The following is a 25,648-nucleotide window of genomic DNA, read 5'->3' as shown; positions in this document are numbered from 1 at the left end:
CTGATATCATGAGGCCACCGGCTTTCTGTGTAGTCAGAGTGCAGACCTGTGGAGATTATTAGCATCTTTCCAGTTTTGGAGGAATGGAAAATCCTTCAGTAAATGGAAAAGTACCTGTCAGTCTAAAGCCCCAGTGTGAGGTTTAGAGAGGCAATTAGTTCTCAAGGGCATTACCTAATTAAGTGATAGATTGATGGTGGTAGATATGTTTCTTTCTATGTGGTGGCTTTGGCATTCCTTATACTGGGAAAAAAATACGCTGTGTGCTGGTTGCTTTGTTACCTAAACAGAAATATGTTACAAGGTGAATTTCAGTGTTCTAGGTGAAAATTAGTTGTATATCGTTTTTCTTTAAGCTTAATGAAAAGGAAGGTAGTTGGTAATCAAGTCAGGGACTGTCCAGTTCACTTTGATTGGTGCAAACACAAATGCAATTAAATTCCTTATTGTTGTTCAATATAGTAAAGCCTTCTGGAGCCATCCTCAAATTTTGCTGCAGAAGTGAAACTAATTAATCAGATTTCCTCCTGTTACCAGCTGATTCACAATAATGAAGTCATGACAATTTTTTACATATATCTCAAAATATTTTTGAAAGAAATACTTAAGTAGACAAATTTTTGCATGTTTTCTTCATGCATATTTGCCTTCTCTGAAAGAGCTAATATTTTAGCTGCTGCAGAAATGGATGTAGCAGATGAAATCCTGGAGTGTAAACTGTGTGTACTGACAAGTACATACATACAGAAAATCATTTGCTTCCCTAACGATATGTAGGATAAATACATATATGCATATCTGTGTATGTTTTTTCTCCTCTTGTGTCTTCTAGATGGTAGAAATGACATGCAGAAGGAAAGAAACTTGAGAGAACTCCTTAAAGAACTGCCTGATGCTCATTACTGCCTGTTGAAGTATCTGTGCCAGTTCCTGATAAAAGTTGCTGAACATCATGTGGAGAACAGGATGAACATTTGCAATCTTGCCACTGTATTTGGACCAAATTGCTTTCAGTAAGTTGGGTTTTTTACTTTTCCCTTTATATTGATAGGAAGTTATGAGGCAGATAATGGAAAATATAGCTGAGAACCCTAACAGCAGAATGATCAGAGGCAATGTCTGCAGCTTTCTGGTATTTTTGGTATTTAAGCTAATTTTTGAGCTGACAGGGAATTGAGTTGCTCTCTCATCTCCTCTTGCAAATCTTGTACAACAGTTAGCAAGTTTTCCTTTGCTTTGTTGGCAGCAGTTAAGGTGCATACAATGGCTGGCCTCCAGATTGTTTAGGGGCAAGGAGACTTCTGTTCTTACAGCTTTCTTCCTTTGCCATTGAATAATATGGATGCTTCTCTGCAGAAGGATTTGAGGAAGGTGCTTATAGGCAAAAAAGGTCTTGGATGCAGCACTCAGGTGCTGTGTGCTTTCTAGCTCTGCTGATTTGTGAACTTGTGGCTGTCTTCAACACCAGAGATAAAGAGAGGGCTCTTTATCATTCTAGTTTATTTTGAAACTGGGCTAGAGGTTGTGGGGAACCCTTGGCCTTTTGAGACTTTTTACTGGATTCACTAGTTCTACTCGTTTCGTTCAAAGGGCTCAGTTTATTGCTGTTTCTGAAGATGATGCACTGTGTGTGCTGATGGGGTTGGAAGCAGTATCAGGAAGAACTATTTCCAGATGTGAGAATGCACTCAAGTAAGATTGTAGCCTCCAGAAACAGGCTTCTTTAAAGAGAGAGAAAGCAGTAGGTGTGTTGCTAATGATGTACTGAGCCAGTTCTACGTAGATGCTGCTTGCTCTCTTCTTAAAGGACCACAGATTTTTCTATTGAGTGGGGAGAGAGACTGCAAAGATGAGACTGAAACCAAAGGTTGTCCTTTTGACTATACTGCCACCTCATCTTTCTCATAGATGATGAAGATGACTGTGTCAAGATATGAGCATGAAAGCATTTGCTGTCTTAATATAAAGCCATAAAGCATATTGTGGGAGGAAAAAAAAAAAGTCTTCCCCTCCAAAAGAAAGAAAACTCGAAGACAGCAGTGTGTACAGGCACATACAAGTAGAAGAGTTAGTGGAAACAGCACTAGAGATTTTTGAGAATAAAAAAGTAAGCTTTTAAAGATTGCATTTGTATGAGCAGTCTTATTTACACGTGGTAGAGTTTTAAAGTTAGGGAGTTTCCGTCTAGATGTATTAGTGGGCTTAGATTCATCTCATTTAATTTGCTTGTTCCTGATTCTAGTGGCTAAATCTCTGTGATTTGAACTCCCAAGTAGCTATTTGAATAGTTGTTAGGTTACTCATCACTTGGTTGAGGAAAGTTTTGAAAATTAGCTCTGCGTGCTTTTTGGCATAGAATGCAGAGCCCTGCAGTTCGGAAATGCAATTGGCTTTCTTAAGATTAAATCATACTAATAAAAGCTGTATAGTTGTTGCCTCAGCTTATCTCTGCTCATAAGATTGCATAGAAAAGGCTCAGCAGTTTCTGTAAGGTATAGGCCTGGGTGTGAAAGGCAAAGAATCACATCATTCCATTTCAGAAGACTGGGAAAGGCAGAGTTCACATAAGATTGAAGACACAAGGTCTCCTGTGGATGTATACGAATGCAGCCAGCCCTGCAGTTGTGATGCATCAGAATGCATGTGCAGCAGAAGAGGCAAGACTTGACACATAACAGATGAGTAATGTACTTTTACAAGATCCAAATATTTCAGAATGCTGGATGTAGAATTTTGTTTAAGCTCCACCATCTGGTAATTCAGCTGCATGTTCTATCAGATCTTGATCTTTTCTAGGCAGTTCAGGATTGTGGTCCAGATACATTTGTGAGCAACTGTTGAAATGCCCTTTTCTCCTGTGTTAATGAATGCATTCTTAAATTGATGATACTGTGGCCAAATCAGCAAAGATTTGCCAAGAGGGGGAAAGGATTTGTAGCGCCCAACTTTCAGTGTTGGGCTTAGCCTGCTGGTTAGCTGCACATCTGGAGAGAGATCTTCAGAATGCAGTTCAGAGCAAGTCTATCTGAAATCTTGCCTTTGTAGGGGTTGTCTTAGCATTGACTACAGGCAGCTCCTCGAGAGATTAGCTGAAGAAATTGAGTATGAGGTGATTGAACCAAACTTGAACTTTGCTTCATTTGTTTAGAGCAGAGCATGGAGTGTTTTGCTGGAATGAGTGTATAAGGCTTAGCAGCCAACAATTGTCAGCAATTGCACTGCTGAGGTAGGAAGATTTGAGATTTTTCTGTCAATTCACACGTCCAAAATCAATGTCTGTTTAGTAAATGCTTAGAGTCAGAGAGGATAAAGTCCGTCTTGCCTTCTACAGGATGTTCTTAGTGACATTTTAGCTATTTAGGTGTATTATTTCCAACTCAGTAACTGAACCTTTTTTTTACAGTTGTATAAACCTCACAGTTGGGCAACTTTCCAAACAGACTTTATTTCAATTCCCTTCATCTCATTCATTTCTTCTCCATCGACTTCTCAGTATTTTTTCTAAATTCCCAAACTTTCAGTCTTATCCAGCTTTTCTCCTGCTTCCTGATTTGCTGTTTGATAAATCAAACTTACATTCTTCTAATGAAAGGTTATCTTTTCTGTATTTATGAATAGAAGAATGGAGAAAATGGCTATTTGCAATCCTTGTAGTGAAGTGTGATGTAAAATATGGGAAAAGACAAAGGACGAGGTCAGACAGCTCAAAAAAGGAAAATGCGATGATTTGAGATTTAGTGCACTGTTTTCTCCCAACTTGGATTTGTTCAGATTTATTGCTGATGGAAGCAACAGAAGTATTGACCTTGGGAGACAGCAAGCGTGGAGGAACGTTAATTATTGGCTTTTCTGTTATTGGCCTAATCTGTATGGAGGATTAATGCTTGCACTGTGGCTGCTCTTGGAGGAAGATGCTGACCCAGATTTCACATACTAAGGATATGGCTGTACAGTATGGCCTGGTATGTGTCTCTGTTTTGCTCCCACAGTTAGTGTTGAAGAGGAAGTGCAGGACCAGCTGAGTACTCTCTCCTTCTATCTCCTCTGTTGGGCCATGGTGTCAGGAAGGCCGTATTCCTGTCCTTTGACTGGGATTTGTGTAAGAGATACGAGGCCATCAATTATGGAATAAACAGGAAATTTCTTTGCACCTTTTTGTTTGCTGTTCTTTTCAGCTCTCTCTCAAAGAATGATGTGTGTTTTTTGCCTCTGTGATTCAGACTTTCACTGGCATAATGGTATTTCATTCCAATAAAAGTGTGATGTGAAGGTTTGCTCAGCTCCTCAAAAGGGGCTGGCAAATGCGTGTGTCTGATTCAAATGCTGCTGTTTGCTGTGTAGCAGTTGGATGATCGTGTAAGGGCCTGGGAGGTTTGCTGATTTGGGCTGCAAAGGGCAAAGTATCATTAGTGATGAGGGGTTTTCCTCTCAGTGCTCCCCTGCAGAGTTAAGCATTTTGTCTGCCCGCTTATCCTCCAGATTCACTCGCTCTGGTCAGCGAGGAAGAAGGGTCATGGAATACGGCTTCTGGAACTGTGGCAGAAAGAAAATGCTGCAGAGCAGTTGTGCTTTGGAGATACTTCTTTTCTGAACATCAGAGTGAATGTTCCCTCCAAAGTAATGCAACTTAAATGCACTGCTTGCATTGCATCGCCCCAGTGTTATTCCTTTGAATGGTGGGAATATAGTACTTACAATACTCTGCTTTGATGGCAGAACAAGGGCTTCAAGGATTTCTGTTACAAGGATTTATAACACTGGAGTATTTCTATCTTTTCTCCTACAGAAGACTTTACAAGGAGGAGATTGCAGGGAAGAGCTTTATGCATCTACCTGAGTCCTTACTGGCTTGGGTTGAAAATGGTCTTTCTTCAGATCTTGATGCAGAATTAAGAAAGCATACACTTACAATTTAAGTGGAGGAACAATTTTACAGGAAAAACAGCAGTAATATTTTTTTTGTCAAATTGTGGCCTTGGTAAAGTTTCAGTTCAAGTCCTCCTTCCCGCTTCTTCTCACTCTCACATCTGTATTGCTGCTGCAGTTTTTGTGCTGAGACAGGTCTGGAAACAAAATTCACAGTTTCTTGCATCTTGTCCTCCTGAGTCTCATACAGGTGAGCACATCCAGTCATATGAAGCAGTGGGTCATTTAAAGCTACTGCCCCCACTTTCTGCCAACCTTAGCCCTCTGTGCAAAACCGAATGGTGTTTGAGCTCCAATAGCTCCATGCAGAAACACTTCCCAGGAACATTTTTGAAACACCTCAGAAATTAGGTGAAGAAATGCAGTATACCTTATGGAGTCATCTTAAGCTACAGAGACCTTGCCTAACAGTGTTCTACTCAGCATGTGGATTTTGTTATTTTTCTGACTTATCATATACCTTTGAGGTCATCACAGATCACTTCCCCAAGGAATCTGACCCTTCCCATTAACAGTTCAGAGAATTTGAATGCTTCATACTGTTTGTACCTCACTCTTGGAACCAAATTTTAACAAAACTGGTGGTATCTTACTTGGAAGTTGTCTCAATTAGATCTCTGCCTAGACTATGTGGAGTAGATTGTTTGATTATGTATGGGAACTATTGAATCACGGCCTGAACCTCTGATTGATCACCTGAGGCAAGCACTGAGTCAGCTACGGGAGCACAGGTGAAGGCAGTTCAGCTGTGTGACCAGGAGAGGTGGAGCCTGGCTGCACCTCTCCTAGACCCCATTTAAGGGCTGACTACCACTAAGGAGGGATCTCTCTCTGGAGATCTTTCTCCTTGGAGTTTTTGTTGTGAGTCTGGGACACAAGTAAGTTTTTCCATTCATTTCCAATTATCCCTTTCCAATTATCCCTTTTCAACGTGACAGTCTTTCCAGCTATACACTCTCTGAAGACTAGCCTAACTTCTCTGTTAGGTTATGCAGACGAACAGATAGAGAGGTTAATATTGCTCAGAAAAACTGCAAACAAACCATAATAGTTGTTACTATTATGGATATGTTTCTTTTCTACCAAAGAAAATTTCCTCTGCCTGCTATCCCACCCGTATCCATAACTGAAGCATTACATAGATGCTGTGCAAAAGCATTTCCCTTCTGAGTATCTAACATTCTGCTTCAAATTCTGTCCAATTTTAGTGTGCCCTCTGGATTTGAAGGTATAAAAGAACAAGAGATCTGCAACAAAATAATGACTAAAATGCTTGAGAATTACAATACCTTGTTTGAACTGGATGGTTTGAAGGAGGAAGAAAAGCCAGCATGTGAAGAGCTAGCAAGAATTATTCTGATTAAAGTGAGTATCTCTAATACTGTACTTTCTTACAGCAAATCAGTAGCACAGGCTCATTCCTGCTTTGTTTCAGAGATCTGTTAGGTAAGTGGTAGGTAGACACTGTCATGGTGGTATTCTGTGTTAATAATTGGTATGCAGTATTACACATTGATCCTAATAGGCCAATTTTTATTACTGATTTGGAAAGTTGTTTCTATTTAAGAGCTTTAGAATAGAGTGGTTCAGTTGCGAGGGTCCTTTAAAGATCGTCTAACCCAACAGCCTGACTACTTCAGAGTTTACCAAAAATTAAGCATCTTATGAAGGGCTGAACGGTAACTGAATGCTGACAGCCAGATGACATCAACCAGCTCACTAGGAAGCCTGTTCCAGTGTTTGACCACCCTCACAATAATGAAACTTTTCGTAATGTGCAGTCTGAATCTCCTCTGATGCAGCTTTGTGCCATTCCATTGTGTCCCTTCGTCAGTTCTCAGGGAGAAGAGCCTGGCACCTGCCTTTGCTTCCCTTAGGACATTGCACAGAGCAATGAGGTCACCTCTCAGCCTTGTATTCTTCAGACTGGACAATCCAAATGTCTTCAGCCTCTCCTCATGCCTTCCAGCCAGTTAAGTGAAATCAGCTGGAATCTTCAGTGTCTTTACTGTATGTTCTAAGATAGTCTACTGAATCACGATTACAGAGCAATCTGTACAAGTCATACTAGCTGCCTCCAGGAGAATTCATTGTTTTCTCATGATGAACCAATGAGGAAAGAGTAAACCTGTTAGTCTTTTAGCTGTTACTAGCATTCATGTAAAATCCTTTTATGGAAGGAGATAAAATGGCTGATGATGCTTGCAGTGCCCTCCCTCATGTTTTTTACTGAAGATATAGTGACTTCTGGGTAATGGAAGTGATCTGTAGCATAAGAAAATTTAGCTGCTGATGGTAACTTAAGAAACAAAACTAGGTTAAAAAGAAAGTCATTTAAAAAGCCAGAGTACTTTAAGAAGCCCAGTAGGAGGGCTTTTCAGGCCCTTTTCCATCTCCTTCAAGTCAGTTGCAAAAGTCAAGGTAGTCTTTCACTTCTGAGGGCTTACAATTGATGGAAAATGCACAAAGACCTTGGTGATTTCCCACAGTAGCCATAAAAGGGTATGGTGACAACCAGAATTTCTCCTACAAAATAGTCTGAAAGATAAAGTTACTCAAATGAAATGAAAAATGTTGCCCAGTTCTTTGCTTTAGAAGAGAGATGAGTGGAATGAACCATTCCTAAAAACAAGGGCTTGCATTGTGCTTGTGTTTTTAGGTCTCGCTGATGGTTTCCAAATCCTGCTGGCAGTCTGCTATAGTAATTTCACTGTGTTCCTTGTCCGTGTAATTTGGATGAGTTTTCTAGCTTAACCAAGACAAATACTCAAACACAAGAAATACAAACATCTAATTTTACATAGCAAAGTGCTTGTTGAGATGTGTCAGATGGCTCCTTGAAAGAATGTTTTATACCGTTCCTAAATGTTTCTTTTCTTGTATCCTAGCAGATATCCCTCAGCCTTGCCAATTTGTATAATGAATTAGAAATAGTGGACTGAAGGAGAAAACCAAGTGGCAATAAATGAGATTCAGTAGAGAAAAGTGATTGCCAGCTTGCTAATGCACGATCTGTTCTGTGTAGTAGGAGCCAGCTGATCCATAAAAGAATTTAAAAAATTCTTTTTAAATTTAAAAGCTTTATGACCAGCTGGTCATAAAAGAACAAATACTTCACAAAGTTATTGATGTGACTTGGGTCACTGTCTAAAAACAGCAGGTAATTTATAAGGAAAGTTACTGCTCTTAAGAAGCCATTGATGAATTCATATCTTCAAGTAGTTAAAGCTGTTCCTGTTGGAAGGAATGAAAAACATAGGCTGCTCAGGAAAACACTTCCATAAACTGAGGCCTTATTGATTTTTATGGGTTTCATATTGAAGCATGAACTACGATGGAATAGAGGGGCAGACAGCAAGGAGAGGGAAGAAAATGAGGACTCATCGCCAAGCTCAGCTGCATTTACTTAAGTGTCTTTTTCAGCTTTAATATTGTGAGCTGCAGGAGAGTGAGGAACTTGCTTCCCCCCTTCTGGTCCAGTAAGGATATTTGTCACCCTCCCACCCCCAGATCACTTGCTGTATTGCCAGTGTTTCATCTTGAGTCGCTGCACTACTACTTTTCCCATGACTGTGCCTGTACTCTCTCTCCTTTCTCTCTTTCTCACACTTACATTTTTGTCCTTAATTTTTGCAGACCTTTCCCACTCTTCTTCCTGTACTCAAATCCCGTTGACCCATTTTTTTCCCCTCTCCAGGGGAAAGGCTGGCAATCAGAAGTACATCTCCAGTCCCTGCACATGCATACTGGAGTTTATCCACAGTCCATATTTATTTGTGATCATATTCTTGATTTTCTTAAATGTGAAGATAGCTGTTTGCCTAGGTTAGTATGGTGCTTGTGGTATGGTGACCTTCATATGTAATAGGGGGCTAGAGTTTAATGAGACTTTTCATTGGCAAACATTGCTGCCTCCTGTTCTCTGGAATGCTGCTTTTAATCTTCAAACCCAATAACAGTGGCTTTTTTTTTTTTTAAAAAAAAAAAAAAAAAAAAGAGAGATTATAAACTTCACAAAATCCACTTTTCTGAACTCTCTGGTATGCCTTTCCAGTGTATTGAATTACAGTAGTAGCCCTGCTTTTGCTAACCTCTTTGTTTTTTTTATGGCTGCAGACTCTATGGTGCTGCAAACTGGGAACTTACTTTCAGTTAGTGTCTAAAAGCAGTGTGAGACTGTTATTTCTCCTTGAATTCTCTGTTGTCATCATATCATGCCCTTATTACCATGTATTTTTTTAAAGCTATCATCAGCCCTAAATCACGATGGTACAAATACCTAAACTCATTGCATCCCATCCCAGGGTGGGTATGTATTTCCACTCTTACCCAGTGGTGTTTACCACCTTCCTGAACTGGCATGTCTCTTGACAGCTCATGATCTACGTATCGTAAGATTTTCCCACACTTTGCAATGAAGTCAGTGGAGTTTTCAATGAAGTACATCTCTTCTAAAATGTAACCAAGAACATGTGCGTCATGCAGATAAAGTCACAAAAACCTCATACTTTGAGGAGTGTCTTGGGAAGGAAAAGCAGCACTTAAGTGGAGCATGTTACCTCTTGTTTACTGTGCTGGTCATGGCAGCACAGTAGGGGAAATCCACAGTGTGCTACAATCACACCAGTTTCAAAGATTGCTCAGTCACTGGGAATGACAAATGGTGCCAGTTAAAGGGATTTCTTTGCTTGCTTTCTCACTGGATAGTTCAAAACATAAGGGAGCAAGAAATTTCTGCAAGTTGCCTTCCAGCCCCTGCTTTGTTCTCAGGACTGTAAAACCTCCTCTTGCTTGTTGTTCAGGCATATGGTAATACTATAGTCAGAAATGCTGGGCAGCTTTTCTTTGGAAACCTGTGTTTAAAAACAAAACGAGTACCACTTTCACAAAATGACGTGCATCGTGGAACAGATCCTGTTTCCCTGGGAAATTGAACTATGAGGTTCCTGGTGTGTGTGTGTATGTGTGTATATATTTAATGTAGCAGGTTTCATTTGTAGCTATCTATCTTTAAAGAGTACCTTCTAAGCTTCAGTTTAATTTTGAGACCCAGTGAAGGTCTGGAAGATTCTTAGGCTGTTGATTGACAGGATCTACTAATTAGAAACAGGTGGAGAAGTGGGTTGAATGTTCTGATTAGCTATCTGCTCACTGTTGTGTTTTTTCTGACTTTGAAGGGTCATAAATATTTTTTTATTGGGCAGAGCCAGGTGTGATCTATTTATTTTGTTAATATATCTGGACTGCTGTGGACTTATCACGTTGTAAGTTTTAGTGTATCATGATAAAACATTTATGATTTGCTTCAGAGCAGAATTCCTACTGTGTTCAGTTACGGTCCTGATTGGTTTTTGTGGCACTGAACTGAGCAGTAACTTAAATAATGAAAAATTAGTTCTGAGTTGCAGTATGACTGACTTTGTCATCTGCTTGAAAAAATTGCTTGAATTGATTGATCTGCCTACAGTAACAATACAAATAATAATTTTGCACTATGACCTTGAATTTCCAAATAATTTTAAGTTATGTTCAAGCTGCAACCAATGTAGTCCTGTATTGTGTGCCTAGACCGTGTTGGACTGTTACTGCTGCAATGGAATGAGGCTTAAGAGTAGCACCGTTACTTTCACTTGTTAATGATCAAAGATAAGTGGTGAGAAGGATTATTTTTAATTAAGTGTCCAGGGGATTCTGGACAGGCTGAGTATTATCAGACTCTTGAGAGATTTCTGGAATTATGACTTTGACTGGTCCCAAGTATGATGTAGTACCATTTGGGTCAGAATTGCCTTAGAATAAAACACACAACCTCTTATATTGTCATTCGGTGTTATGGGGTTGCATTCTTCTTTTTTTTTTTTTTTTTTAACCTTTCCCTCTAATGCCTTCTTGATAGAATACCTTGTAATTTTAAGAAGCAGTCAGCTGACAGCACATAATTGTTTGCAGTGGGAAACAAAAACCAATGTGATGAGAATGTAATGCTGCTCCCGGCTTGATTACCTATTTGGGAAAGGAATGCAAATAAGTCCATTTATGAAATTAAATTTATAATTCCATATAAATCCAGGGCTGCCCTGAACTCACAGCAGACTCCCTTTTCTGCCACCTCAGTGTTCTGCTGCTATGGTTATACATGCAGCAGACTGAGTGATCTCTTGTTTACGTCATGAAAAAAGGCACCTGTTTCTAATCAGTGTTACACTGCCCTGGCTGAGCCTGCAGGGTCTAGATAGTTTCCTTTATGCTGCTTTCATGCCTGGGACCATTTTAGCCTCACATTAATGGCTTGCTTTCAGTACTGGATTAGTTCCTTCCATTCAGAAGACACTGAGCACTGATATCCTTTGAAATCATTCCTGAAGGTCTCAGCACACATCAGTGTTTCATTCAGTATTTCCCTTTTTAGGGCGAGTCGTGCCAGTTCTCTCTTGCCTGGGCCAGAGTTCATCCAAGTGGCACTGTGGGTTCACGCAGGAGAAAGATGGGTGGAAAGTATATGGGGATAAAGATCACCAGTGGAAATCCATCATTGCTTTACTGTGTAGTATTTCTTCAGCTACTATTTGCTTCACAGTTGTCCACCAGCGAGCAGATGGGCATGCCTGTAGTAAGGCTATATAGTGGTTCAGCCTGAATGACTTTTTAACATGTGAGTTGACAGGAAGTGAGTTATATGAGATTTGTAGGGGAAAGTTTATAAGCCTGTAAACCTTTCACCCATAGCAGATTGTGGAATCTCAGGTGAAGTGAACTGTTATTTTTAGGCTGTAGCTCAGGAAAGCAAGTGAAAAAATCAGATGACTATCAAACAAATCCTTGTTTAATTTTTAATGAAGTTGCTAAGCTCTTGCATATTTAAAAGGAATAGATGCATACAACGTATTTCTCTTTCTACCCTGCTGCCCTTATTTCTTGTATACTAGAACTTCTTCAAACACAGATGGTGAACTTTGAAGTAAAGGTGCTTAGGAACTTTGCTTTTACTCTCTGATAACTTTTTGTTTGAACATATGCTCAGCACTGATAACATTGCACCTTGACAATGCCAAGTAACCAAACTGTAGAAAAAATGAAATCCTTATGTGTGTTCACATCTCTATTTTACTTGAAATATTTTTCATTCATTGTGTGTTTATTTATTCATTGTGTGTTTATTTCATTCATTGTGTGTTTGTTTATTGTGTGGGCAGGGAATGACATCACAGTTCAGCATTTGAGAACAGTCCCTCTCAGTCAGTACCACATCATAGAATAATAGAATGGCCTGGGTTGAAAAGGACCACAATAATCATGTAGTTTCACCCCCATGCTATGAAGGTTGCCAACCAGCAGCCTGGAGCCACATCCAGCCTGGCTTTGAATGCCTCCAGGGGTGGGGCATCCACAACTTCGCTGGGCAACCCGTTCCGGTGGGTCACCACCTTCTGTGTGGAAAAAATACCTCCTAATATTTAACCTAAACCTCCCCTGTCTCAGTTTAAAACCATTCCTCCTTGTCCTATCACTATCCACCCTCGTAAACAGGCCTCCTGTTTATGTGCTCCCTTCGAGTGCTGGAAGGCCACAATGAGGTCTCCCCAGAGCCTTCTCTTCTCCAAGCTAAACAAGCCCAGTTCTCTCAACCTTTCTTCATAGAAGAGGTGCTCCAGCCCTCTGATCATCTTAGTGGCCCTCCTCTGGACCCATTCCATGAGCTCCATGACCTTCTTGTGCTGGGGGCCCCAGGCCTGGGGAAGGGGAAGCATCAAAGTAAGTACCAAGAAACGTGGTACAGTAAAAATAAGCATGTAAGCCACTATTCTAGCTGGCTGTTTCTGTGCATCCTTGCTGTGCCCAAAGAGGAAATAGAAGTTGTTTGCTGGAAGGATGAGTATTTTCCTACTAAGAAAAAGTTTCTCAGTTCCTCCCATTCCAATTCCCCAATATTTGGCTTCTCGTTAATTAACTTTTCAGTTAAAAAGTTTACAGAAAATAATGAGCATTATCACCACTGTAAAAATCAGCAGTGCCAGTGCTGTCTTTGTAACGATGACATATTGTAGGCAATCAGAATTGTTCCCAAATGATGGAGCATATTTCCAGCCTGCGGGGATTTAATTCATACTGGTATCTGCTAATATTTTAATCTGCAGTACTGTCAAGGTATTTGACAGTATATGTTGATATATAAATTTGAGGACTCGGCACTGAATGAGTTATTTTTCCCGTTACAACAGAGTAGCAGAATGCTCACTGACTTCATTGCAAGTCTTGTGTATTCTTTACAAGTCCTCCTTGGAATCATAGGAAGAATGCAGTTTGTCCGGGAGAATCTTGTTGGCACACCAGGTGCAACTGTAGCGTCCATTGCTTTGCAGGGTTTTTGGAGCCTCAAAACTTTGTTTTACAAGTTGGGCTCAGGGCAGTGTGAAAGCAACAGGAGACTGTGGTGCAAGGGATATAAGGGAACAGATGCTCTTTAAGTGTCTGAATAGATAAGCTCTTGACAATTTGATCCATCCAGCAGATTGCAGTGTTGCAGATTGCCAACAATAAATATCGCTATTTAAGTATTAAGTGGCCTATCTTCTGCACTATTGGAAATCTTGCAGTGGTAGAGTGATATAGTGACACACTGGACACTGTAATTTACTGCAACATCAGATATTCATTTTAAAAATAACATTACAGAATTCTCTGTGTGAAAAAGCTTTTTTTCTTTATGATTTTTAGGTCAGAAACTTAGCTTTTCTAACAGCGAGTTAAGTATAACACGAGTTGCAAACCTGGAAAGCCTGGTTTTCTCCCTTAGCTACGTCATGTTTTTCTTTTAGGTCACACTTCTTTCTGTTTATGAATAATACTATAGCAAAATAGGTAAATCGGGCTCTAGCTTTCAAAATTGCTTGGAAGAACAGAATGTTCCCCAGGAAGTGATCTTTGCTCTGTTGTTTCTGAACACGCACATACATACTGGGTGCATTCAGCCAGAGAGCAGTGTTGCTGTGTCACTTTGTAAATATTTGGTTTGTTTCTTTCTTTTTAACCTTAAATTCTTCTGCATGTTCCTTATGGATACTTCAGCCGCAAAGAGCTGAGCTGTGGGCAGTAACCTGTTACACGGCCCCTTAACTCTGGCAGCTAGTGTATGACAAGCACTTACAAATTGTGAAGATTGGCATGAAAGATGAATGTTTTTGCTCTCTCAAGTCTTTGTAGCCTTTTTACAGATTCTGGGATTATATTTGATCTCACCATTATCAGTGTAACTATTCGCAGCCTTTAGTAAACAGTCCTGGACTGCAGGAGACACATTTTTCTTTTTCTTCTAGGAAATAGCACGATATTCCACAGATGCAGTTGCCAATATTGAGGTACATCATAGGGTTATTGCTATGTTTGTCATTTCCTTTTTCATACTGCAGTCTGCTCTAGAAATAATGGATCTCTTTGTGTCTACTGCTTTCATACCAAGACCTTTGTACATATTTCATGGCAATAATCGTAGTAGGTTGAGGTTGTACTGAAGCACATCAGAGTAACCTTTAGCAGTTTATTAAGAGAGATGGTCTCAGGTAATAGGTCATGTATATAATCTTGGGAGAACAAAAGGAAATGAAAGGGAACTGAATGGGGTATTAGTTTCCTATTGAGAAGCAGTGATGCATTTTTTGCAAAGAGTGAGATTTTGCTTTTTATTACTTCTGTCTGAAACAGCTCTGCTGAAGTGTGGTTATTAAAGTATAGTGTAAAAGGCAGCACAGTAGAACAGCAGATATGAATCAGCTGTACTCTTCTTCTTAAATGTCATTAGCAACCAAGTTGGGTATGTAGTACTAGATATATCATCTGTTACGTTCATCTTTTTTTGGACTGGATGATCTTTTAGGTCTTTTCCAACCTTGGTGATTCTGTGATTTTTATCCTTAGATATAAGAACGTTTAACAACATTGGTAACATTGTTTCTCCTTCTAGCAAGGGTGTTTTCATTACATTCTGCTTACAGAGTAGAATGGATACTTAAAGCATAGCAGAAGGATACATTATTAAATAATTTTCATGTTATGTTCTTGTCTATATTTTTCCTGAAGATATCTGTGCTGCTCAACAATGACTCTGTGTACTGATAGTTGAACAAAAATTAGTCATTCCGTCCAGTTAGCATTCATTAAACTATCTTTGGTCACATAAATTAGAAGATTTCCTTTGAAGATCCTCATGCCATTGGCACCGCAATTTTAGTTTTGAAAATACACATTACTTGGTACTTTCTGATATGTATGGAGTCTTAATCAATCAGGAGCTGTTTTGGTTGAAAGAGATTCCATGTACTCTTGATTTGTGACTAGGAGAAAGAGCAGCTCTACAGTTGCTGTATTTCTTTTACCTTTGTGTTGACACCCCTGGCAGCACTGCTGCTTGTCACATCCGAGCTGCCACACCCCAAAATTGCTTTGTGTATTGGTTTGGCTAACATTCCTTGCACCAATGCCAGATGAAAGGAGAACCAGGAACTTTGAAATTCATTCTTTCGGAACTACTTGTTGTCACTGTTGCACACTTTTGTTGTAGCCTAGGAAAAAGTCACAGGTGAGACCTTGGTAGCACCTACTGAAGCAAAAGCCATGTAACATTGTTTTGTGGGGCGCTGCTGAGGGTATCTGAATGTTCCCTCCTGCTGTTTTGTGTGGTGCCTAGCTGCTGACCCAGCCAAGAATCAGCTGCTGCCGGCTATCCCAGTGCAATCAGTTAATGCATCATTTCTGCAGTCATTTGCAGCATTGAATTCACTCTGTAATCCTCTTAATGGCTGCTCATCCTAGGTAAGGATGGCTGCACTGGCACAGACATGGGGTCTGTCTAGCCTAGTTTCCTGCCGCCCACTGCAGCCATAAGCAGATGTTCAGACAGGAGGAAGAACAGGGTAAGGCATAGCTAGTGTGTCCTTCAGTTACCCAACCAATTCCTTACTATTTTCAGGGGCTTTCCTGGTCTTGACATGATTTGTGTATTTAGAAATGTCCAAAGTGGTTGTCCTGTAGCTCTCTATGCATATGCAAACACTTCTGTTCCACAGTCATCTGGCAAAGAGTTCCATAAATTGCTCCCTGTCATGTGAAGAACTGACTTCTTTTGTTTGCTATAAACATGTTTTTTGCTAGTGTCATTTGAAGGCCGCCTCTTGGTGGGTTTGTTTGTTTGAAGGAGCAGTCTGTCTACTCTCAGTTGCCCGTAATTTTGTAAAACTGCATCAGAAACTCTACAAGCTACCGTGACCTGTTTTCTTTTTTTAATGGAACATTAGTACTGACATTCGCAGCCTTAATCACTGCAATGTTTTTTTCTGTCAAAACCCCTGCATAGAGTCAGTCAGCAAACAATCATGTAATAGCTTTTCTATTTTGGGGCACAGGGCCAAATACTCTTATGCAGTAAATTGGATAACATTTTAGCAAAGCTCAGGAAGCTGCATGTATTCTTAACACCAGAAAAGAACCTGACTCCTTGTTTCTGTTAAAAATAAAAAACAACAACAACAAAAAACAAACAAACCTAGTAGTTTATACCTTGCTTAACAAAATGCTGTACATTAATGAAGTTTGGAGTTTGTTTTAAGGTCTTCTCTTAGGTTTTAATAGCTAGTTTTAACAAACACTTTCTAGCAGCCTTTGAAGCTTGAACTGTAAGTCCAACAGCCCTTTCTGAATATGTGGTTTACGAGGCCAAAAATAGGAGGGGGGAAAGGGTGAAAAAACAGCAGTAATGATGATAGTGTGACAAAAATATCTTGAAATATCAGGTGATCAATAAGTGATTCTATAATGTACAAGAGATTCCATCAGTTCATCTATATCATTAAAACAGAGCACACTGTATGATCGTTGTTCTTACTCTTTTTGTTTTCCTGAGCTAGTTGTAATGAGAAGCATTTATGCTCTTGTTGTACAGTGTAGTTTACAACTGATTGTGAATACCCTTCACTGAACAGTTTGATTTCCTTGAGACTGCACTTGACTGAGGTTGAAAACTTGCTAACAGAGGTGGATAAAAGGGAGTAAATAGTACAGCTTAGTCTGCTTAAGAAAAGTTATAATGTATAAATAAAGCTGAACTATTGTTGCAAGTATTTTTTTGTTTGTTTCATTTAAGTGGCATCATTTTGTCAAAGGTTTTTACTAGATCAGTCTACTCATTATGCAGATATTGAAGTTTTTTGTGCCTGGATCTTTTAGTCTTTTCTACTGATGTTAGTAGTCTACCTAGAATTAATTTAACTCTGAAATTGAAAGTATCTAACTGATATTTGATTCCAACTGTCTACCTGTCAAAGAAATAAACATAAAGAGCAGTAAGTAGCAGCAGCAGTGGCTGAGTAAGAGACATTGTCAAGTATCTGATGCCCTGTCCATGATTCAGTCTCTCCTTTACGAATACCCTTGACCTATTGTGTTTTGTCATCCATGTGGGAGGAAGCTAGGAGCTGGAGTATTTAACCACCTGTCTTTATTAGTGTCAGCGCTTCTTGACATTAAAGGATTATTCTGGGGATCTTCTAATCTTTTCTAATCATTGAGGTCTCTGTAGTTAATTGGCTTAAAGCTTTTATTGAGGTGGACTCTCTCGTTCTGAAACCTACAGTTCGTATGACTTGTTAAGAATATGCCCAAGGAAGAAAAATTTCTTCACTAGCAAGTTAGAACTACTAAAGAAGAGGATGTGTTCCTTGGGCGAGTGCTCTAGGTATAAAATGCTGGACTGGGATTTGAACAAAGAAAGTTTTTTCGGGTTTTGGTAACATGTACAAGCCAGCTGTGTTCTACAGTGTTTTGTGACAATTATTAGCATTTGTAGCAATATTACCTAAGAATCATATTCGTGGGTCAGGATCCACTGTTGTATTAACCCAGAGCTGAAAGACAATCTCAGACACGCCCAAGAGAGTTCATAGGTTTGTTGAGCTGTATGAGCAATATGAAGTATTTAGGAGTCTTGGTGTGACAATAACGCGTCTCTTGGGAAATAACAGCTGATGGTCTAGAATGGACCAGTGGAATCTATTATTGCGGTCTAAGTTTGGGGACATCTGAAAGTCTCTAAATTTGCTAGCAGTTGAAGAAGCTGGCTAGAATCTTTGCTTTGTGTTGACAACAGAACCATTTGCTGGTAAATAGTGCATTTCAAAATTAGGAAGGTAAGTGAATAATTTCTAGCTTTCTCCATGACCTTCTTTGTTCTTACTGAGAAATCATCAGAAGAGTTTAGCTCAAAACTTAGTTGTGATGGTGTCCTGTACAGATGTTGACTATTTCATTTGACCCAAGTATTCTTGATTGTAGAAGTTTTCCCTTGGTAGTAGTGGTGGGACTTGATGCTGTGATGAGCAGCTGCTGTAGTTTGAATGAATTTTGGAGAGACTCTGTTACTTCATTTCCTTTGGTATTATTGTCTTTTACACTACAGTGGATGGAGAGATGGTTACTGACAGCTATTGACAGTGAGTAGGACTTGGGTTATTTTTCAGATGTGAACAGTTGGGTTACGCTAATTGTTGAGCACACACAGTTGAGCAAAACAACAGAGACTTGAACTTGTTTTGTATCCAGCATGCTGTAGCAGAAATTATTATTATTATTATTTTTTAATATAGAATCATTTGTAATCATAGAACCCTAGAATGGCCTGGGTTGAAAAGATTCAACCCCCCTGCTATGTGCAGGGTCACCAACTACCAGACCAGGCTGCCCAGAGCCACGTTCTGCCTGTCCCTGAAAGCCTCTGGGGATGGGGCATCCACAACCTCTTTGGGCAACCTGTTCCAGTGCATCACCACTCTCTGAATGGAAAAACTTCCTTCTAATATCTAACCTAAACCTACCCTGTCTCAGTTTAAAACCATTCCCCCTTGTCCTATAGGAATGGAAAGGATGCAGTTACCAACAATCATCACTCCTTTTGGCATTCTGTGGAGGTCTGTAATGGTTCACAAGAGTGTTGCCCAAGTAGTTCTTATATGTGGGATGCTCACTAGTTGTTTTATTGCTCCCTGTTGATTTATCTCAGCTGGATAGTAGGTATATCACTGCCTTTAAATGAAATCAGGCTTTAAAGCACAACAGATTTCATTCCATAGTTTCCCAAAATTTCTCAAGCGACACCAAAACTGAATGAACAGAAATCTCAGAGAATTCTAAAGCTTCAGAAATTCAGTTACACAGAAATGTGTATATATACATAAGACAAGTGGTTGTTCATGCAAGTACAAAAGTTGGTGTAATTGCATAATTTTTTTTTCATCAGAAAACAGACAGGCATCTGCTGTTTAAGTTTTGGAAATGTGACTTCTTTGACTAAAATTTGATACTTGTAGTTCTTCATGTGGATGGAATGCAGCTGTCTTACTAAACGTACACGTTTGAAAATTATGCCTTATGTTTATTATTTGAATCCCAGTACCAGAGAGAGTTCTTAGAGAGCCAGGGTCAGATTTCTGAAGATGTACAACTATTGAATCTCTGCTACTAGGGTTAGGAGTCAGTACAACTACATTCAAAGATATCTGAAATTATTTAATGTTTTTTGATCTGTAAGTTCACAGGATGCTTAAAAAGTGAAATATATTCCGAAATATATTTAGTTTCTGGAGTGTGTCATAATACTAGAAACGGACTCATGTTCTTTCTGCTTTCTGGATTTTGAAGGGTAACATCAAACAGACTGCCAGTATTGAAAACAGTGGATTCTCATCTTGGCTCACGTTTGAGGCTCTGGTTTTGCTTTGGTTGTTTTGAGTTTTTGAACTAGCCTAAGAATCTAAGCAGCTTGAGAACAGGAGTTACACATGCTGCCTCCTGGTAGCTTTTGTCTTTTGGTTACATTTTTCGATTTAATTTTTGATTTAAAGGCAGAGTGTTTTCTTTCCTTATTTAATGTGTGTGTGTGTGTGTGTGTGTGTGTGTATGTATATATATATATATATATATATATATATATATATACGCTGCAAAATCAAAACCAGAGGAAGTAACCAGTTCATAGGAATCACTGTATAATCCTGTGCAAATTACTGCCTTGTGAAAACTAGCATGGATTGGAGGACGACGGGGAGGGGACGAGGAGATTGCAAGTACTTGAGCAAATTGTAGCTACTGTCTTTTCTGGAGAATTTCAAAACTATGCTTGTGTGCACCCTCTACAGTAAAACTGTGATCTCTTGCCAATAGCAAGCAGACTTGCAGAGGTTAATATTTAACAGGTTCCTGGCTAGTGCTGCGTGTTGTGTTTTCAGCACATAACTCTCTTGTTCCCTTGGAAGCGTTATTTTGTGTAAACAAAACACGTTTTTATACTGAAGTGCATCTCTCTACATGTGCTGTTCCATGATGAATCAATTAATAGTGGGCTTTCAAAAGATTTTCTGCTTCTACCTCACGCATGCTTGTTATCATTTTTCATCTCCATTCAACGTAATGGAGGCAATTATTGTATTGCCTGATTCCGGCAATCAGTGAGTACTGCATGTTCATCTTAACAGAATTCAATTGGTGGCAAGCCTGATCCTACAGTGTCTGCTGGAATGTTGATTTCTAACTCTTACTAACAACAGTGGCAGCAAAATCTGATCTAACACACCTGCATGACTCACTTATTTGAGTCATTTGTCTGCAATGACTGGTACTTAAAATTAATATATGCTTATAATAAAGATAGAATGCAGTGAAAATGGGTGATGGCAAAGGCCTATGAGATCACCTTGAAGGTCTTGTTAAAGTATAGAATGTGTTTTCCAATTATTTTTTTTTAGTTTAGAGGTGAATGCTCCAAGAACAGGAAGTTGGGTATCCCTTTTCGTGTGGGTTGTTACGTGTTCTAGTGGAATTTCTAGTAGAGTCTCAGCTTAACTGTATTTTCCAGTGTTGGTGCAGTAGGACATAAAAAATGTGCTAGCTGACCTCAGGCACCTGTAGTGGTAGATGTGCTTGGAAGTGCTACTCTCCCACTCTTCAAAATCCCTAAGGCCTGAACCTGCTTTTTTTTATCCAGAGTTTGTAAACAATATTCTTTATTACTGGGAAGCAGAAGTGCCTGAAGGCTGAGTAGCTGACTTAAACCTTTGAAGGTTGTTTTCTTGGTTTGTTTTTTTTTTTTTTTCTTTTAATTTCTTCAGGTTCTTTTGCTGAAGAGTTGGCCATATGATATTGTGAGCCAGGAGAAATACGGGTATAAAACCAACTTGATTTCCTTGAAGGATCTATCTGCACTCCAGGGGATATAGTGCAGTCCAGGATGGTGCCAACACTGTCTTTTAGGCAGGAAATTCTTTCACTACTGTGTAATTCATTGTCAAACTGTGAACAGGAGGAGTACCATACATGGAGAAAGACAGGTTTCTCGACTGTTTGAGTCTTTCCAACCTACTTACATGGACTTCAATAGAACAGCTTTGAATTTTGGCACAGCTTCACACTTTTCTAATGTAGAAATCCTTTGGCAAACACATATGTGTTTACATCTCAAACAGTTAGGAAGGATGGAGGAATGTGATGGCCTCTGTGCTGACTTACCTCAGTTCCCTGGCTTTTGATGATCGTATTAACATTTACTTTTTAACATCACAGCTGATATTTGCAGATTTCTTTTAAAAATTTTTTTACTGGAGGCAGAGTATATTGAAATATCAAATTATGTCTTCTGAAAACTACAATAATTTACCATAATTTTTGTTGCTATCACTATTGTTCTGAATGGACAACTGGATACAGACATCAGCAGATAGTCTGCTCCGTGAGAAGCTGGAAACAGAAATCATTATCCATAGCCTTTTAAGTTCGTTCCTGCATCTCTCCTCTGGCTGTCATCACCTGGCCATATTTATGCTTCTTAGTCTGTTTCTGTTCATGCATATACACTCCACAGAAACCAAATGAATGGAAGGTAGAAGTTACCCACCAGAGGAACCATTGTCTCTGTGGTCAGGTGAGAACACCTGATTTGGTAATGAATTCTTAGAGAATGCTTGCTCTCTGTTGGGAGGCATAGATTCTACATTCAGTGTAGCAACTGAGGCTTAGTTTCTCAGGTGGTCGTACTCAGTGCTGCTGTAGAGGTACGCTTGACTATGGCTAAGAGGTATGGGTAGGTAGAAATGATGCAGACTAACACTTCAGCAGTAATGGCTAGCCTGTCCTGTTGTCCCCATGTAAGTATACCTAGAAGAGGATTAAGCCAATTCTTGGCTCTCATAGAGTCCAATTGAATTTGACCAAGCCTGTGACAGAATTTGTCATCGATATGAGATGTCTGCTGTATGAATGAAACATGGGGACTCATCAGTAAAGCTTCACTTGGTAATTTGCAGTGACAGAGTGTGTGGTCTTTCATCAGCCGCAGTCTGTTATGCTTGATGCTGCTTAAAAATACTGAGGTTGAAGAGTAACCACCAGTGTGGAGCAAAGACTCTAAGAAATGTTCATTTACTTCTGTGGCCGAGCAATGGTAAATCCACCTTTTCAGTCTCAGTATATGAAACAGAAATGCAAAGGAAAAAAAGGTAAATAGTGCTTATAGTCCATTCGCTGTTTGTACTTGTGATGCTGATTTGTCTCTGCTTTGTACTGGATGTTGTTCACGTGTGCACATATGGGTTCCCAAGCATAGAAGCATAACCATCTTGATGAATTGCCCGAAAGTGTAAATACAGCAGTTGAGATAAAGGAGTCTGACGTTCCTGGAATTAAAAAATAAGTTTGTCAGTGCCTTTCAAGAGTATGTAAAGCCAGACTTATACATTTGTTAGCATTATACATTATATGTTTCTACTGTTCATCTAGACTTGAGCACCAGCGTCAGTTATTTTTCACAGAGCACTTACTCGAGAGGACTGGTATTTGGAACTGTCAGCTGTGCAGACGAAAATATCAGTATTGTGGGTGTTGTCCCAGTTTGTAATCAGTGGTCAATTTGCTATCAAAGCATTTTCTGTAGGATTTTTTTTTTCTCCAAATCATACAGCACTGTAGTTAGAATAAAAGGCCTATTTCACTGATAGTGAAATGATTTGGTAAATTTGGTGATATCATTTACAGAATAGAGCTAAAGAGGAAAAAAAATAGGCTTGGTACTGAACTCTGATAGAGAGTGTACACTTGTCAATAATCTGGTCTTGTCAGTCATATGCTGTTCAAACTAGGATGGTAACTGCCTAAATAAGTAAGTATGGAAACACAGGTAACCAGAATAAATCTTGGGAAATGAAGATATAGTGAACATATGGATAGGAGTTCTCCCTTTCTTTGCTTTACGATTTTAGGGGATTCATTAAGTAGGATAGTTTGATTCTGTTTGAGAAGTGAGTCTGAGAAGATAAATTTGATGAAAGATTTTTCCAGTGAACGCAGCAGGAGGCCAGGGTAACAGTATGCAGACCATGGGACAGGCACTGCAGCAGTCTTGCTTGGTGTTGCCTTAAATTTAATACAGGAATTTCAGTAATGTATCCAAAATTTGCTGAATCTGGGATGCCTCATTACCCCCAGACAAGTGTGGAGATGAGCAAAGCTGCAACTGATTCCATTATGTGGATCCATTCTCACCTACTGTTACAAAGTGAGTAGCAAGCTCAAGTACATTCACTGAGATGTCATGGTTTAAACAGGTCTGCTAAACCACAGGACCAATCTTTTGAAGTGCTTTCATGTGGCTTTTGACCAGAATCAACAATATTGTGCAGATTTCTTTTTCTTCAGACTTTTATACTGATAAAGTTTCTTAGGCTTTGAGGAAATTGTTTTGGTAGAGAAGTAATTGAGGAAAACCACTACTATCTCTATGAAAAATCTCCCCAGAATCTAACCTATTAAATAAAGGAAGTACCTGCTGCTCTATGGATCAGGTTCAGTTAGAGATAGTAAATTTATTATGGATTGCTTATTTGCAATACTGTTGGTAATTAATTTGCTGCTATAATTTAATACTTCATTGAAGACAGAAAAAATTCTGTATGGCAGTTACAAATAATAAAATTGTCTTGACAGAAGTTATTCACATTCAATGTGATTTTCCCTTGCTTTAACGGGTCTATAAAAGAGATGAGACTTAAACTTCGAGAAAGTTTACTGAGACAAAATTTTGGGGATTCACGCGTTCATTAATTCTGGAGCCAGAAATCAACATAATTGTGCCTGAATTTCATAGGTTTTCTGAGAATTGTGCAATTTATGTGTGTTGGCTTTTAAATATTTAAGCAGTTCTACTGTGTGCAGAAGCTCTTTTCAGATATGGAAGCTGTGGCATTATGGTGTAAAGGAAAATTATGCTTAGCTCTTGGATTACAAAAGGTCTTATCATTATTAAGAGTAAGATGGAGAAATTCGAATAAATCATCAAAATTTGGTTGAACTTTAAAGCTTCACACATCACGTCAAATTTAATACTTTGTTATCCGAGTGGGGCGGAGTACAGAGGAGGTGTTTTAGTGATCTAATACCTAAAAATACAAGTAGATTAAGAGAAATCCAAATTTGGCAGTGGCAGCTGCACAGATTGTAAGGATGACTGCATTGATTATGACTTTATGATTTCAGTGTGGCAGTTAGTCAAGAATTCAAGACTTGAATCTGGGTATGGCAGAGAATTGGTGACTAGATTTTGCATGTATGTGTTTCTGCTTCTGCTATCTGTGCTAAAGCTGGCAAGAACTACAGAGCTATTGTCTTTGTCTCCCAAAGTCAGTAATTCAGGATGATAAAGCATGTTATCTTTCAGAGGAACTCGTCAACTGTATTATGAATACATAGTTTTAAATTCAATATCATAGATGTCAGGTGAAGTGACCAATCAACAGTTTTTATTACTTTTTAACAAGTTATTGCATTCTGAATTGAATTCATGGTTCAGCAAGTGTTTGAGCGCAAGCCAATTTTTAACATATACAGCAGTCTTACTAAAGATGACAGTTTGCTTGCTTTAAGTTCCTTCCAGACTTAATGACTTGAGTTCGACCATTACGGAAAAGAATGTCACTGTGGTTCAGGTATGTTTAGATTATGATGTTTTGCAGCTTCTCTGACATCTTAGTCCCTGCTAGTGTAGCACACATTAGTCAGACAGCAAGGGGCACTCATACACAGAAATTCTGTGCCATCATCAGTGGCATGATGAATCAGGCCCTCATTTAGTGGATAGGAATAGAAAGCGAGAGTATATTATAGAAAGCGTAAGGGGAATGTAACTGGAAAATGTCACTGCAGAATTATCCCTGCCTCTGGAAGCCCTGTGCACCTGGCAGATGTACAGTCCTCTGAGCTGCAAGAGATTCATTCGTGCAAATTCATCTCAGCTGTCTCTTATTACAATCACACACACGGTTATGAAATCATATGCATTGAAGGGGACCTCTGGAGATCATCCAGTTCCACACCTCTTCTAAAGGAATTTCCCTAGAGTAGGTTACACAGGAAAGTGCCTAGGTGGGTTTTGCTTATCTCCAGAAATAGTGTTTAATGAAGCTGTCATGCCAGATCTCATAGGCTGTGAAGCTTTGGAGAACCACAAAAGGGCAGATTACTTGAATCTTTGCTTAATGACTTGAAGAGCTTTGCTGTCTCAGAAGAGACAGCACCTTGTTGTTTGGGACAATTTAGGCTGACAAAAGCCTTCAGCAATATTGTTTATCTCCGGGCAAGGCCTGATATAATTCATTGTCTCTGTAGATACAGTTATGTAACCCTGGCAGAGAGCTTA

At 39.3% G+C, this 25,648-nt stretch overlaps 1 protein-coding gene across 1 annotated transcript in view; it reads left to right on the top strand.

Moving 5' to 3' along the window:
• Positions 1–25,648, top strand: part of FAM13A (family with sequence similarity 13 member A) — a gene marked incomplete at both ends in the record, with an annotated part of 113,110 nt that overhangs the window by 11,557 nt on the left and 75,905 nt on the right. Inside the window, 2 exons of the mRNA XM_079535110.1 lie at positions 833–1,013; positions 6,135–6,291. Of these exons, the coding sequence (XP_079391236.1) occupies positions 833–1,013; positions 6,135–6,291 (338 nt within the window). The remainder of the gene's footprint in view (positions 1–832; positions 1,014–6,134; positions 6,292–25,648) is intronic.

Source organism: Tetrao urogallus (genome assembly GCF_951394365.1).
Source record: "Tetrao urogallus genome assembly, chromosome: 4".
NCBI classification, from domain to species: Eukaryota; Metazoa; Chordata; class Aves; order Galliformes; family Phasianidae; genus Tetrao; species Tetrao urogallus.
The sequence above is the reverse complement of the archived record's forward strand: the minus strand, read 5'-3'. Positions and strand labels throughout refer to the sequence as shown.